This window comes from Rhineura floridana, chromosome 5, assembly GCF_030035675.1.
Source record: "Rhineura floridana isolate rRhiFlo1 chromosome 5, rRhiFlo1.hap2, whole genome shotgun sequence".
Taxonomy (NCBI): Eukaryota; Metazoa; Chordata; class Lepidosauria; order Squamata; family Rhineuridae; genus Rhineura; species Rhineura floridana.
In genome coordinates this window covers 155,881,807-155,897,049 of record NC_084484.1, presented here as the reverse complement: position 1 = coordinate 155,897,049, position 15,243 = coordinate 155,881,807, and the positions used below count along the sequence as shown (strand labels likewise).

At 43.0% G+C, this 15,243-nt stretch overlaps 1 protein-coding gene across 7 annotated transcripts in view; it reads right to left on the bottom strand.

Annotated features, from left to right (window-relative positions):
• Positions 1–15,243, bottom strand: part of SPATA13 (spermatogenesis associated 13) — a 120,328-nt gene that overhangs the window by 10,593 nt on the left and 94,492 nt on the right. For all 7 annotated transcript variants that reach the window (XM_061628539.1, XM_061628541.1, XM_061628542.1 and 4 more), the window contains 5 exons: positions 9,341–9,526; positions 8,921–9,100; positions 7,514–7,746; positions 3,392–3,521; positions 401–773 (listed from right to left, as the gene is read on the bottom strand). In XM_061628539.1, the coding sequence (XP_061484523.1) occupies positions 401–773; positions 3,392–3,521; positions 7,514–7,746; positions 8,921–9,100; positions 9,341–9,526 (1,102 nt within the window). The remainder of the gene's footprint in view (positions 1–400; positions 774–3,391; positions 3,522–7,513; positions 7,747–8,920; positions 9,101–9,340; positions 9,527–15,243) is intronic.

Genomic DNA, 15,243 nt, shown 5'->3' with positions numbered 1-15,243 from the left:
GCTCAAGAAGCACCTCTTTACACTGGCCTTTGACAGCAAAGGTATTTTGTTTTCATGGAACCCACCTCTTTTGCTAAATTTATTCTGTTCTGCTTGGAATGGTTTTACTCGTTCTTATAAATGTAACTGTTTTATTGTTCTAACTTGCCCTGGGACCTTGTGGTGAAAGGCAAGATAAGAAATCTAATAAATAAACAAATACCCTCTGCCAGCTTTCTTCTGCCCAGTTCTGATAGAGAATACGTAGCCTATACAGCTAAACCTTCTGTCTGGTCTGGTAAATAGGCAAAGCAGTTTTAAAAGTCAGGAAACGTTGCACCAAGTGCAGGAATAAGAGAAGTAAACATGTGATTTCCTCTTATTTCAAAAGCTTGTTCATTTAGCAGAAGACGATACTTGCCCATCTCTTTGTCTTCTTGCACTCGCCTCCTCTCATTCGCATAAGCCTCCAGCCACTTCTTCTTATCCCCTGGCTTTTTCCCACAAAACAGATGGACCTCTTCTGTGGCCCTGTTAACAATTTTGAAAGCATTTTTGACATTGATATTGAAGTCCTTGTCTCTGCCATCCTCAACGTCCAGCACTTCCACCTCGTCCATGTCCATCCGACCCTTGTAGTACAGCATGTCCCTTCTCAAGAGATCTTTCTTGCAGAAGACAAGTTGGTGGTCAAAGAGAAAGAAAGTCCTTTGCTGGGTCTTTCCTTGCTTGGAGATTTTGGTTAGTTCTCCTGAGTGGATTAATTCTGAGCTTCTGCCTAATATGTCTTGCCCCTAAAAACATTTACAGTAAATATAGAAGGGGAGACTAAAGATTATTCACTTGGATGATTACCATAACCTTGCAGATTTATAAACCACTTCACAACCAAAGGCTACTGAAGTAGCGTACAATAAAATAAAATGCAAAAGGTTACAAACTCAATACACTAAAAGGAATAAAACCATTTCTAAAATGGAACAATTGCTATTTCATAAAATGATTGGCTCAAACTTCAGGAAAAGCCTTCTTAAACTAAGATAAACTTCAAGAGCCACCTAAACATCAAGACCCTACACAAGGCACCATGGCACTCGTGAAGGCCTTCACTGGTGCCCCTGGCAGAGACACCACACTCTGAGCTTTCATTTTAAAAAAGAGTTAAGCTATGAAGCAAAATGGCTGCCATGGAAGACATGGTACAACATGAAACTGAGAGAGTACAATCATTGCTGCTTCTCCCCCCCCCCCCCCCCGTTTGTCATGGAAAGTCAGCTATGTCTTGTTGGTCCTGATTGTGGAGATACAGCTGTTAAAGGCACAAGAACTCTGTTTCCCCCAACCGAAGCCTAGGCTACCATCCTCTACCCACCTACCTGAGAGTAAACCCTATTAAACACAAAGAGACCTCCGAAGTAGGTGTGCCTATCATTACACTACAAGTTAACTATATAGTAAATTCTTAATCAGTGCCTGGACATCAGCTCCTGCACAGCATGAGACATGCCTAAGCTTCTTTGCAAAGTTTTCACATTTTGCATTTGCTATTTGGGGAGGGGATTCTTTAACACCCACCCACACTTACCATGTAGTAACATTTGCAGAAAATAACTTCTAGGGACTACCTGATCTCAGATGAACCTAAAACAAGACAGCAGTAGGAAAAGTGCACTAAAGAGAAGGGGAAAACAGAAGCTCTTTAGGACCTCAGGGATTCCCATTGCCTGATGTCCAAACAACTCACTTACCAATCACATCTATGACTTCACTCATTAGCTAAAATACAGACAGGTGAGAGCAGCCAGGCTGGCTTATTTTGTGTTATACCATGCCCTCCATGACAGCCATTTTGTGTTATGCCACATCCCTATGGGAACCATTTTGTGACTGGTGCCCTCAGCCCTCTCTCAAAATTCAAAACGTGCCCCTTAGCCCCCAAAACATTGGTGATTATGCACTTGTCTAGTATCAGTTAATAACTCATTCCAGAGGGCTGGAGCTGCAACATGAAAAGCCCAATTTCTAGTATATAACAGGTGCACTTCTGAGGCACATGGTACTCTCAGCTGTGCTCCAACTGAGGAACACAGTTGCCGGGAAGGGATATATAGAACATACTGGAATTTTGGGTCACAAATTGGTTCATCTGGGTTTAAGCATGCTAATGTTTGGTTGGAGTGCACTTACTAAAAAATAATCAAAACATAAAATTATGGAGCAACGTCTTTTCAATAACTGCCCCAGTTGTCATGGCCCCGTCAGAGGACTCCTCAGATGAGGACGACTCGGGAGTAACAGCAGCAGACCCAGGAGCAGCAGGAGACACGGAGGAGTCTCCTGAGAATCCAGCTCCTTCTGCCCCTCAGCTGCAGAGCACCCCAGGGACAGCAGAGGCCCTGCAGCGAGACACAGACAGTGAACAGGATACTCCCCCCTCACCTGCAGAACGTAGACAGCAGAAGGTCAGGCAGAAGAGAGGCAGGCCTGTCTCCTTAAGGCCCAAACGCTGAGGGCTCACACCTGCTGTCCATCCTGCTCTTTATAAGGCACACCTTGGATGCAGCTTGTTGCTGACTGCAACGTCAGGCGTGGCTTTGTGTAGACCTAGTTTCCCTGCAGCATCTCTTTGACTGACCTCCTTGGCAATTGATCCCGGACCTCCACTGACCTCGCTTCTGGACTTCTGACTTGGCAAGTACGCTTCGGATAGGCCTGGCAGATTTACAACCCGAATGCTGGCTAAGGACTTTCCTTCCCTGCCAAAGACCCAGGAATTTCCAGCCCCCCCCCGACACTGCTGATGCAGTGTAGAGCTGACACCAGTGTTACAGAATTGCCCTCCCCCTGGAGACCTGCTTGGCCCCAACATTTGTCACCTTTTGGCGAAACGCAAAAGCTTTCTGTGCCATATATTTTTTTGTTGGTACTGGCTGTGTTTTGTGCCATAAACCACTTTCTGAACAATTGTTAACAAGGCAAGTGCAAAAAAATTACTGTGAATGAATCAACAAGACTGAAATCAACAACATCCTTCTTCAATCGCTTGCAGGACAAAATACCAACATTCAAGAGTAAAATGGCTGCTGAACATGTTGAGTCACAGTGAGTCATGCTTAGAGTAGACCTGTTAAAACAAGGGTGGCTAGCCTGTGGCCCTCCAGATATTGCTACACTCCAATTCCCATCAGCCTCAGCAGGTTGATGGCCAATGGTCAGGGATGCTGGGAGTTGTACTCTCAATAACATCTTGCGGATCTCAGGTTAGCCATCCCTGCATTAAAATCAATGGGACTTAAATTAGTAATGACTAATTATGTCCTATTGATTATATTGGGTCTATTCTAATCCTGGCTAAGTCTGGAAACAACCCCGTGTCTTTCAGTGTTAAAACATCCTGGAAGTGCATCCTTACCTCCCAGTTGACGATGGACACTTGCCAGCGGGCAATCTTGTCTATGCTTTCTAGCCTTCGTTTGCGTTCATTGATCAAGCAGGCTACATTCTTCATGGCTTCATACGCTGCCTTTATACTGTTATAGTCACTACAAAATGAAGGCAGGCATAGATCAGTCTTTTCATCCCCTTCACACCTGGCTTATGAGCTTCCCAGAGGCATGTGACTAGACCCTGTCGGAAGCAGAATGCTAGTCTAGGTGAACTTTAGTACGATTCAGCAAAACCAGTGCTCATATCCTGACACAGTGAGGATTAATGCACATGATTTCCAACGCAGTTTAAATAGCATCATTTTACTTCCTACTTTTCCCAACCACAGTAAAGGCTTATGCTGGCACTGCCCTTAACCACTGTTATAATAACCAAAGTGTGCTGATAACCAGGATTTCAAATCAGGGTGTGAAGCTGGTTCAAAACCTGATTAATAATGAATTCTAGTTACCATTAATTATGGATAAGATTGGCGCTTGCTTAAAGCTTTCATATGGTGTCTTTAAGGAAAAGGACCTGGAGGCAGGGAGGAAACAGTCCTGTAGCCCAATCCCATTCTCTTAGCCACGCAGCCAAGGAACTGAGAACATTATGCGCACCTTAGCTCTAGATTTTTGTAAACGTTAAACGGATAAAAACATCTGTTAACCTTTGGTCTAAGTATATCACCATTTTGAGTTAATAATACAATCATTACCCTAGGTTTAACTTTATATGATTTAGAGGATGTGGACACATAAGAAACGGTTTTGACCACATTTAGTCGTCAGGTGCGCACAGTATTCTTTCCAAGAACCCGTGAGTCATCACAAGGAACTAATTGAATTCTATCTAATTTTACACTTTCTGATGACAGCAACAACAACAAAGTTTCTGATGAGATAAAGAAAAAAGCTTAAAGTATAAAGTATCTGAGGATTCTCCTCCCCTTAGAATTTTGTTCTTTGAGAAATTTAATAAGCAACTGGAAAAGTACAGAAAAAAACTGCTATGGTTTCATTACACACACACACACACACAGAGGCATGCAAGGATGGGGAGAGGTATTTATTTATGCTAATCTGGGATCCTTATCTTGAACTCAGACAATGGCCCAAACAGCAGTCCCTTTATATATTCCAGCCTTCACCAACCTGGTGACCTTCAGACATTTTAGACTAACAACTGGATCTGATGGAAGTTGTAGTCCAAAACATTTGGAGGACACCCGGTTGGCAAAGTCTACATGAAAAGAGTACAACTGAACAGCTCAAATGAAGGGAAAGCCCTGGCCCTTTTTTCTTCACAAAGCTAGGATCATGGCAATTTCTGAGGCAGTACTGAATAAATACTGAAAACGACAGTTGGAGAGGAAGGAAGCAGACGACAAAGAGTCCCCATACCCACAAGAGTCACATTCAGCTGAATCATGACCAGTGGGGAGGGGGGAAATAGAACCACTCCTGAAAGGGATTATTTTACTGAAAGAGAGTATGGCAGTGGCAGTGTAGCTTCCTGGACTGATTGTACATTAACCAAAACTTTATGGGTTCACACAATTACCTTAGTGTCCAAACATTTTTACAACATTAATTTTAGGTTTAGAGCAGGTTTTTGCTGGCCATCTATCCCTTGTTGGCACTTGATGGTCACAACACATCAACCTCAGTTGGAGAGGAGGGGAGATGTGATAGCACTCTTCAAGTACTTGGAAGGTTGTCACACAGAGGAGGGCTAGGATCTCTTCTCAATCACCCCAGAGTGCAGGACACGGAATAATGGGCTCCACTTACAGGAAGCCAAATTTCAACTGAACATCAGGAAAAACTTCCTAACTGTTAGAGCGGTATGACAATGGAACCAATAACCTAGGGAGGTGGTGGACTCTCCAACCCTGGAGGCCTTCAAGAGGCAGCTGGACAGGCACCTGTTGGGTATGCTTTAAGTCGGATTCCTGCATTGAGCAAGGAGTTGAACTTGATGGCCTTATAGGCCGCTTCCAACTCTACGATTCTATGAGGCAAATGTAATATGCATTCTTAGAGCTGAATCGAACAAGCTGAGGCATTATAGGCCATTAGTTTGAAAGTGCTAAAAGCTGTTCTTTCTGACATGTTAGCTTTCCACATGCAGACAGATTGACATGGGGAATCTCTCAAAGACAACTGTCTATGTTCCTTCTGAGGTCCTAGGAGAGGACTGTACGACCTCAGCAAATGTAGTCTCCCACTTACATTTCAGTTTGCTCTCCCCACACACACACACACCTTGCATGGATGGAAAAACCACAAATTGAATATAACAATCGCTGCCTGTAAGCACAGACCTTAACTTCCAAAACAATGCGCAGCTTGCATTTTTCCCTCATTTGTTTTAGGATGCTAACATGTGCCAGGCCAGTTTATTTGTCCATCCAGCCCAGTGTTGTCTACTCTGATTTGCAACACTATTGAGCTACATCCCCTCAATATACATAGGGCCTTTTAATCTTACAACAACCCTGTAAAGTTTTTACATGATTAAACTCTCCTCATATTATAGTGACACAGCAGCATGATAGCTGTGAAAAAGATTACAATGTTAAAAAAGCAAACACAGATACTGGCCAGGAGAGTGACAAATAATCCCCAACCTAAAGGAAATGCGTGCCAATACTGATCATAAATAGAGCCACAATTGACTCCATGGGTGTGTGTCCTCATTTAGTCCTATATCCTTGCAATACTGTAAATCATAGTTCCTCTTTATTTGACTACTTAAATATTCTGAAAGTATTTCATTCTATTCAGAATAATGGAACTTGTACCAGACATATTGTGCAATCCATGTACCCTAACTGATACAGCTCTGAGTCACAAATTACTTAAAGCAGAGTACTTCATATAGGCTACAAGAGATAGACGTGATTTTTGGCCTACTATGTAAAGGTGCTATGTTAATTTAAGTGCATGTTGCCAATTAAAATGCTGAAGTTACACCTCAGCACAATTTAACTGCTATTTTGTCTACTCGTCAAGACAGTGTAGAAGCAGCATTGGTCTTCTTCCACTTTCACTGACAGTGCATATATTAAGAGAACACAGAAATCTGAGTTAGGGCTTATGGAAATGGAACCACAGAAATTGGAAGGAACCTCAAATTTTATCTAGTCCAAGGAAATACACGACAACAGACAGACATTCTCCCTCTCCCTCTGCTTAAAAACCTATAATGAAGTACAGAGTCCATCACCTAGCAAGGCATTCTGTTCCACTGTTGAACAGCTTATATTGTCAGAAAATTCTTCCTAATGTTTAGTCTAAATCAAGTGCAGCCAATACTGTGCCCTCCAGATGTTGTGGACTACAACCCCCATCATCCTTGACTGCCTGGTCATGCTGCCTGCGGCTGATGGGAGTTGTAGTCCACAACATCTGGAGGGCACCATTTTGGCTACCCCTGGCCTAAATCCTCTTTCTTGTAATTTGAACCCATTGATTTTGGTCCTATCCTCTGGCAGAACAAAAAGCAAAATTGTTCCATCATCTGTTTGGCAGCCTCTTATTTATTTATTTATTTTTATTTATTTTATTTATTTAAGCTTATATACCGCCCGACTAGCAACAGCTCTCTGGGCGGTGAACATTAAAAATACAATAAAAATAACACAAAACTGTACACAAAACTGTACAGTCTAAAATCAAAATATAATAATTTAGAATTAACAGGAATTAAAATGCCTCAGAGAAGAGAAAGGTTTTAACCTGGCGCCGAAAAGATGATAGTGTCGGCGCCAGGCGCACCACCTCGGGGAGACCATTCCATAGTTCGGGGGCCACCACTGAGAAGGCCCTAGATCTTGTCACCACTCTCCGGGCTTCCCTATGAGTCGGAACCCGGAGGAGGGCCTTCATAGTAGACCGTAGTGTACGGGCCGGTTCATATCGGGACAGGCGTTCCGACAGATATTGTGGTCCCGCGCCGTCTTAAACTTCTTTGCTCCAAGCTAAAGTAAATGAGCTAAACAGAATGAGAGGGTGGTAGTTACTGTGGATTAGTTTTACCCAGAATGCCCTGGGGTGAGTTTGGGAAGGTCCCCATGGCAAATAAAATATACTGCTTGTCTCACCTGTGATCCTGAGTGGTGTATTTGAGTAATTCTGCAAGCTGCAAGGGGTATTTACAGATTTTCTGAACAGGCGTGAGAAGGAAACCATCAATGGCAATGTCAATCATTTGCTGAAGTAGGCGACAAGCCTCAAAGAAGTGGCGGTACTTGCCCTGTTTCATCAGATTGGACAGCTCAATGCAGGCACCAGGATGATTGTTGCAATACTCAGAGTAGATAGCAAAGCCTTCTTGCTAAAAAAAAAAAAAAGGAGGGGAGGAGCAAAAGCTTTGGTTAAAATATCAAGGAAGGGATTGGAAAGGGTGCTCTCTGCCCACCCACTCCTGCAGACACCCCCTTTCCCCACTGCTCCCACTACCACTTCTTCAAACTGTTCAGAGTGGCTTGCATTCAGTGCTGGATTTCAACATGCAAGCCCTATTGCAAGGAACACTGGGGATACAAGTCTTAAGAGCATTCCCCCAACAGAGCTTGCATTCAGCGCTGTTTCCAGTCAGCACCCAAGGGAAGCCACACTGCTTTCCGACACACTCGGAGCCACCCAATATTTCTGCGGAATCAATTACCAGCCAAAGTAGACATGCGCCAAGTGTCATGAGATTTAGCCACCTACTGAAGACATTTTTGTTTAAGGCGGCTTTCCCTGAGGTGTGACCCAGTAACTATGCAACAACTGTATATCTGAATAAAATTAAGAGTTTGCTGTCATGATTTTATTGCTTTTAGAACTTGTGTTTTATTTCCTTTTTTATCTTGTACACCGCTTTGATATCTTTTTGTATGAAGCAGTCTACACTTGTTAAATAAATTGAAGTGGCAGAAGGGTGGTTGCTTTTTTATTCAGCCTGCCAGATAAAAGTGGTTCCCCACCCCTGAAATACAGGCAAGATTGGACCCATTCATGCAGTCTTGAGGGCAGATTAAGAAGTCACAGCCTATCCCCAAAATTCCACTGGGACCAACTGCGTACCAGTGCTTCACATTACACATTTCCCCGTGCAATCATGGACCTGAGGTGGTTCATATGAGGAAGTGGGCAGGCAGAGGGGGAAATTAAGAATGACCAGCCTCCCCACCAAAAAGGTACTGAGATTCTAAGCCTATTTCCATATAATTTATCTGAGGTGATAGGAGGCTAGAAGCCTCTGCAGGTGAATCAGTATTGCTGTTTCCTTCAATTTGTCAATTACAGCCCCTTCTTCTGAAAAGGTCTTACATATGAACAGAAAACTCAACTAAGTTTCAGGTCTTGCAGTACAGACTTATTTTAGTTGCTTCAGAAGAACTATCATGTGCAATGCCGATATCTGCAGTGTTATTGCACAATTAGCTGACTTAGCTCACAAGACTACATTTCTAGGATAACATTTGCTAATCATATCAATGCAGCAGAATTATCCAACTTACATGCTGAAGAAAGCAGGATCCTATTTCACTTAAGTGAGGCTCTTCTTTGTTGTACTGCTTCTCTAGATCTTTCAAGAACTTTCTTTGGAATTTGTAAATGTCTTCAATGTTTCCAAATATGGTGTTGAGCTGAGCCACAGAGAACATTCCTGTATGTTTACGACACTGCCGAATGTACCCCTAGAAATGACAGACAGGGACTCTTTGTTGGTCAAAGATGAAGAGACTGAAAGTAAAAGGTTGCATAATCTTGCTTGCCAACAAAGAAAAGATCCATCTCAGATTTCCTCTCCTTTCCAGCCATGTTCACCGAGCTAGATGGACTAATGGTCTGACTCACTGTAAGGCAACTTCTTATGTTCCTTCAAAAACGTAGGAGGTTTTTCCCCCTCAACTCTTCTCCAGCACTTTGCAGCTTACCTCACAGATGTCCTTGAGATGTTTGATATAGATCCGCTCTGTATTCATTATTTCCTGAATAACGTTGGTTCTCATCTGATCCTTGTTTTCAGCAATTTTTGGGCGGTGCTTCCCAGGGTCTGCATTTTGTTCTTCATCTTGGAGGTTGCTACCATTTTCTGCAAGTTCTTCCTGATTGACCCGCAGCTGGAATTGTTATATATATATATATATATATATATAAGAAAAAACAGAAAGAAAAACAGGAGATTCAAAAGTTACTCCAAAAACTTCCACATGTATAACAAGATCACCTGACATAACTTACAGAAATGACTCCACAACAATAATAGATCTCACTGCAGGCAAAATGTCACCTAATGAAATTAGGCTTCTATCCAAAGGCCTCAACTTCTGCCCAACACCTAGAGAGCACAATATAGCACAGATGAAATGTGACATCAAAGCATTTGAAAAGAGATGTAGATTGGCTGATTTTTTTTATAATGACTCTAAGAACAACATAGACCTCTACAATAGAGATCCTCTGCTACAGTTTCTGCCACCTAAAACTTGGACACCGAACATTAACAGGAATCCAGTCCTAGAAACCTTTCTCTTATCAATAAACAGAGTCATCAACAACCACACACCAACTCCTACGACAACCTTTCAAAAGAAGAATAGCCCTAAGGAACCTTCAGATGAGAAGGGATGTTGTCATCAAGCCTGCAGATAAGGGTGGTGCTGTTGTAGTACTTAACACTACATATTATATAGCAGAAGGTCAAAGACAACTAAAGGATGAAACAACATATAGATTTCTTGACAAAGACATCACCACAGATCTCAATACTCGTATCATTACATCTATACAAAATCTTACAAGTAGGAAACTTCTTAAAGAGGAAACTGCTGATCTCCTTGTTAATCCAAATCCCACCCCTGGAAGGTTTTACATGCTGCCTAAAATCCACAAGGCCAACAATCCTGGTCGCCCAATTGTCTCAGGTAACAACACAGCTACCGAAAGGATTTCTCTGTACATTGACTTAAATTTACAAAACATGGTGCAAAACCTCCCATCATATATCAAAGACACCAAGGACTTCTTGCTTAAAATTGAGTCTTTAAACAAGCAGTATCAATTCCACAACAATACTATACTAGCTACTTTAGATGTCACATCTCTTTACACCAATATAACACATAATGATGGGATTCAGGCTTTAAATGAGTTCCGTAACACCAGAGATAAGAACAATCCTCCAACAGAGGTTCTCACAACTTTAGCTATGCTAGTCCTGACTTGTAACAACTTTACATTCAATGGAGAACACTACCTGCAACTACAAGGCACAGCTATGGGGACTCACATGGCTCCATCATATGCGAATCTCTTTATATTAATAATAATAATAAATTTTATTTTTGAGTCGCCTATCTGGCCGAGTGAACGGCCACTCTAGGCAACATTTATGGGTAAACTGGAACAGGAGATCCTCAAAAAGGCCATCAACAAACCACTATATGGTGGCGATACATTGACGACATCTTTATGGTCTGGACGAATGGTAAAGAGAGTTTGGAACAATTTAAAAATTAAACTCTATCCATCCCTCTATTAAGTTTACATTTAATAGTACAAATGACAATCTGCACATCCCTTTTCTGGATGTCCTTCTCACCATTGAAAACAACAAAATAGCCACTGATCTCTTCAGCAAACCCACTGATGCCCACACCTATTTAAACTGGAAATCCTGCCATCCTAGGCATATAAAGAAGAACATTGTGTATAGCTTAGCTCTGAGAATCAAACTTATTTGCAACACTGAAGATAAATACCAGAGAAGGATCAGTGAACTTAAAGAACACCTTCTTCTAAGAGGATATTCTCCACATATTATCAATTGCAACATCCACCGAGCCTCCATTCTGTCCAGAGAAAGCCTCCTCCATCATACTGAGGTGTCAAAGAGCAGAGAGCAACGGATTCAGTTTGTGGTAGATTTCCATCCAGCATCTCCTAATTATCACCGAGCAATCAGGGAGAGCTACCCATTGCTGGCAAACTCTGAACATCTTACTAGAGCCATCAGCAGGCCTCCTGTTATAGCATTTCGCCAACCTCCTAATTTGCGCAGACTGTTGGTGAGAGCTGTGCTTAAGCCACCTATCATCAATCCAGGGTCTCATCCTTGTCACTCCAAATGCTGTATCACCTGTGTGCACCTCAGGGAGACAGCCACTTTTACAAGCACTAGGACAGGCAGGACATATTACATCAAACAGAACATCACCTGCAGGTCCTGCAATATAGTTTACATCATCGAGTGCAAAACACCAGGATGTCATATCCAATACGTAGGAAAGACCACAACTGACCTACGCACGCGCTTCAGGAACCACAAGTCGGCAATCTTGACAAAAAAAGTGGAGCAACCAGCTGCAAAGCATTTTAACATCGAGGGTCACAGCCTGTTGGACTTTTCCATTACAGCAATAGAGACGCCAGCAGATCCAGCAGCATTGACTAAAAGGGAGAACTTTTGGATTTACTCTCTGGACACAATATTAAAATAGATGACATAGTTCAGATGGTCACTTTAAATATGTCTGATTTCCTTTGCAATTTTAGTGAAGTTTCCTATAGTAAATCATTTTCTTTGGGTTCTGTTTCTGTGAATATGTGAAGTACAGCAATACTTTACTACACTAAAAAAAGCTCCAAACACAATTGTGGAATAATGGCACTGACTGTTCTGCAGAATAGTTTCCAATGGCCATGAGAAGTGTCTCAGTTTGCACAAGATAAAACAGTGGGAGGTGAAAGGTATTCTAGCAAAATTCTAGGTGTGCTCTATGTTTTTAATTGACCATGCCCACCTTTTCCTAAGTGGAATAGGCTAAAAACATGCATCTTGGGCAGGCCAAGTTTGTTTTTCCCAACAACTAGAGTCATTGCTTAAGTAGCAACATATTGTAATCAGTCTGATTTTACATCAATCTGCAGTTTCAGATTCCAGTTTGAAACACAAAAGGCTGTCTTCACCATCATATGACATTGACCAATTAAAAGGCTTTGAAATTAATTTTAAAAAATTAACACAGATTTCTTGGATGAATAATGAGAGAAATATAATTTTCTAGGTTAGATTCTCTGTAGAAACAGTAGTAACACAGAAAAGAAGCAAAGTAAGAAGAACACCAACAAACATACAAAAATGTAATTCTCCATTTTTGGAGATGGCAGGTGTTGCCACTACTCACCATATGCTCAGAGGCACATGTTACCAAATTCTTCCAAGCTACACAGCAAGTGGATTGGACTGTGAAAGACGAACCCAAATGGTGTTTGCATTTTGACCAATTTGTAGAGCAGTACAATATCTCAGAGAGGAGTTCAGGTCTCCTGCTCCCCTGGTGCATTCACTATAGCTGCCCAATTTCCCTGCTTTTTAAAGTTTGATAGAAATATCTGTTAGCTATAGGTAGGTTCTTAAACCGCAAGGTTTTTTGCCTATTAGTGAATATTACTTTAGGGAAAAGCAAAAGTTGGTTTGGGCCTGTGTCTGATTGAAAACATGGTCAACTTGGAATGGTGCGGGCGACCACGTCTGCACTAGATCCTTGTCCATCTTGGCTAGTGAAGGCTAGTAGGACTGGTACCACCGGCTGGGCTAAGGAAGTGATAAATGCCTCCTTGAGTGAGGGAGTTGTCCCTAGTAGCCTCAAGGAGGCAGTAGTAAGATCTCTTTTAAAGAAACCTTCCTTAGACCCAGATAACTTGAACAACTATAGACCGGTGGCAAATGTCCCCTTTTTGGGCAAGGTTCTGGAGCGGGTGGTTGCCAATCAGCTCCAGGCGCTCTTGGATGAGACCGATTATCTGGATCCGTTTCAATCCGGTTTTAGGCCTGCTTTTGGCACTGAAACAGCCTTGGTCGCCCTGTACGATGACCTTTGTCGGGAGAGGGACAGAGGGAGTGTGACTCTGTTGATTCTCCTTGATCTCTCAGCGGTGTTTGATACCATCGACCATGGTATCCTTCTGGGGAGACTCGCAGAGTTGGGAGTTGGAGGCACTGCTTGGCAGTGGTTCCACTCCTACTTGGCGGATCGTCGCCAGAAGGTAGTACTTGGGGAACATTGCTCGACACCTTGGACTCTCCATTGTGGAGTCCCTCAGGGGTCAGTTTTGTCCCCCATGCTTTTTAACATCTACATGCAGCCTCTGGGTGCCGTCATCAGGAGTTTTGGAGTGCGTTGCCACCAGTACGCTGATGACACGCAGCTCTATTTCTCCTTTTCATCCTCTACAGGTGAGTCTGTGGATGTGCTGAACCATTGCCTGACCGCGATAATGGACTGGATGAGAACTAATAAACTGAGACTCAATCCAGACAAGACTGAGACACTGTTGGTGAGTGCCTTCCCTGTACAGATGGTGGATGTTTACCCTGTTCTAGATGGGGTTACACTCCCCTTGAAGGAACAGGTTCGTAGTCTGGGGGTGCTTCTTGATCCTTCCCTGTCTCTTGAGGCGCAAGTGGCCTTGGTGGCAAGGAATGCGTTCTACCATCTTCGGTTGGTAGCCCAGCTACGCCCCTATCTGCACAGGGATGACCTCGCCTCAGTTGTTCATGCTCTGGTAACTTCTAGGCTGGATTACTGTAATGCGCTCTACGTAGGGCTGCCCTTAAAGACAGTTCGGAAACTTCAGCTAGCACAAAATGCAGCAGCCAGACTGCTGACGAGGACCAGCCGGTCAGCACATATAACACCTGTTCTAGCCCATTTGCACTGGCTACCTATCTGTTTCCGAGTCAGATTCAAGGTGCTGGTTATGACCTATAAAGCCTTACACAGCGTGGGACCGCAATATCTTGTGGAACGCCTCTCCCACTATGAACCTACCCGGTCACTTCGCCAGCAACTAAGGCCCTCCTCCGGGTACCAACTCATCAGGAAGCCCGGAGGACAGTTACTCGATCTAAGGCCTTTTCTGTAGTGGCCCCCGAATTGTGGAATAGCCTCCCCGAAGAAATACGCCTGGCGCCTACGCTTCTATCTTTTCGGCGCCAGGTTAAGACCTGGCTATGCTCCCAGGCATTTTAATGTGTTTAACTTTTATATTTTTGTTGTTCCTTGTTTGTGTTTATTATGTTTGGTTGATTTTATTATGATATTTTGTATTTTAATCTTTTTGTACACCGCCCAGAGAGCTATTCGCTATGGGCGGTTTAAAAATGAAACAAATAAATAAATAAACTCTTACTTACAGTCATTGTCAGGAGAGTGTGATATACTAAGGGGACCTAATGAGCAAAGTGTATGCAAATATATAACACTTTGCGGATTTCAACCATGCAGCTGTTAATGCAGAGATACTGCTGAGTGATCCTCACTGGGAACTGGGCAATTCAGTAAAGGTTTTTGACAGGTCACATGCAGGAAGGGCGATACCAGTCTGAAACTACTGACTCATGGCCCTTTCTGCTCTTACCCATTTACTTCCTTACAGAAACAGAAGTATGATGCAATCTCACACAATTCAAAGCGAGACATGCAGACTGGTCTCATGCTGTCCCCCCAGGATTTGGAGCACAGCGTCATCAATACGTGGATGACACCCAGCCCTCTTTCTCTGTCTAGTTCATCGGAATCAAGACAGGCAGATGCTGAACCAGGGTCTGAAGACAGCAATGGGCTGAATGAAGACCAAGAAACTCAAGCTAAATTGTGACAAAACAGGAGGTCCTGTGGGTCAATGGTGCTCAGTTTGGAAATTGGGATGCTGGCCTGATCTAGACAGGGTAGCACTCCCCCTGCAAGAGCAGGTACATAGTTGGGGGTACTCATTGATTCTAAGCAGTCATTGGAGGCACGGTGGCCGCAGTGATGGGGAGTGCTTATGCCCA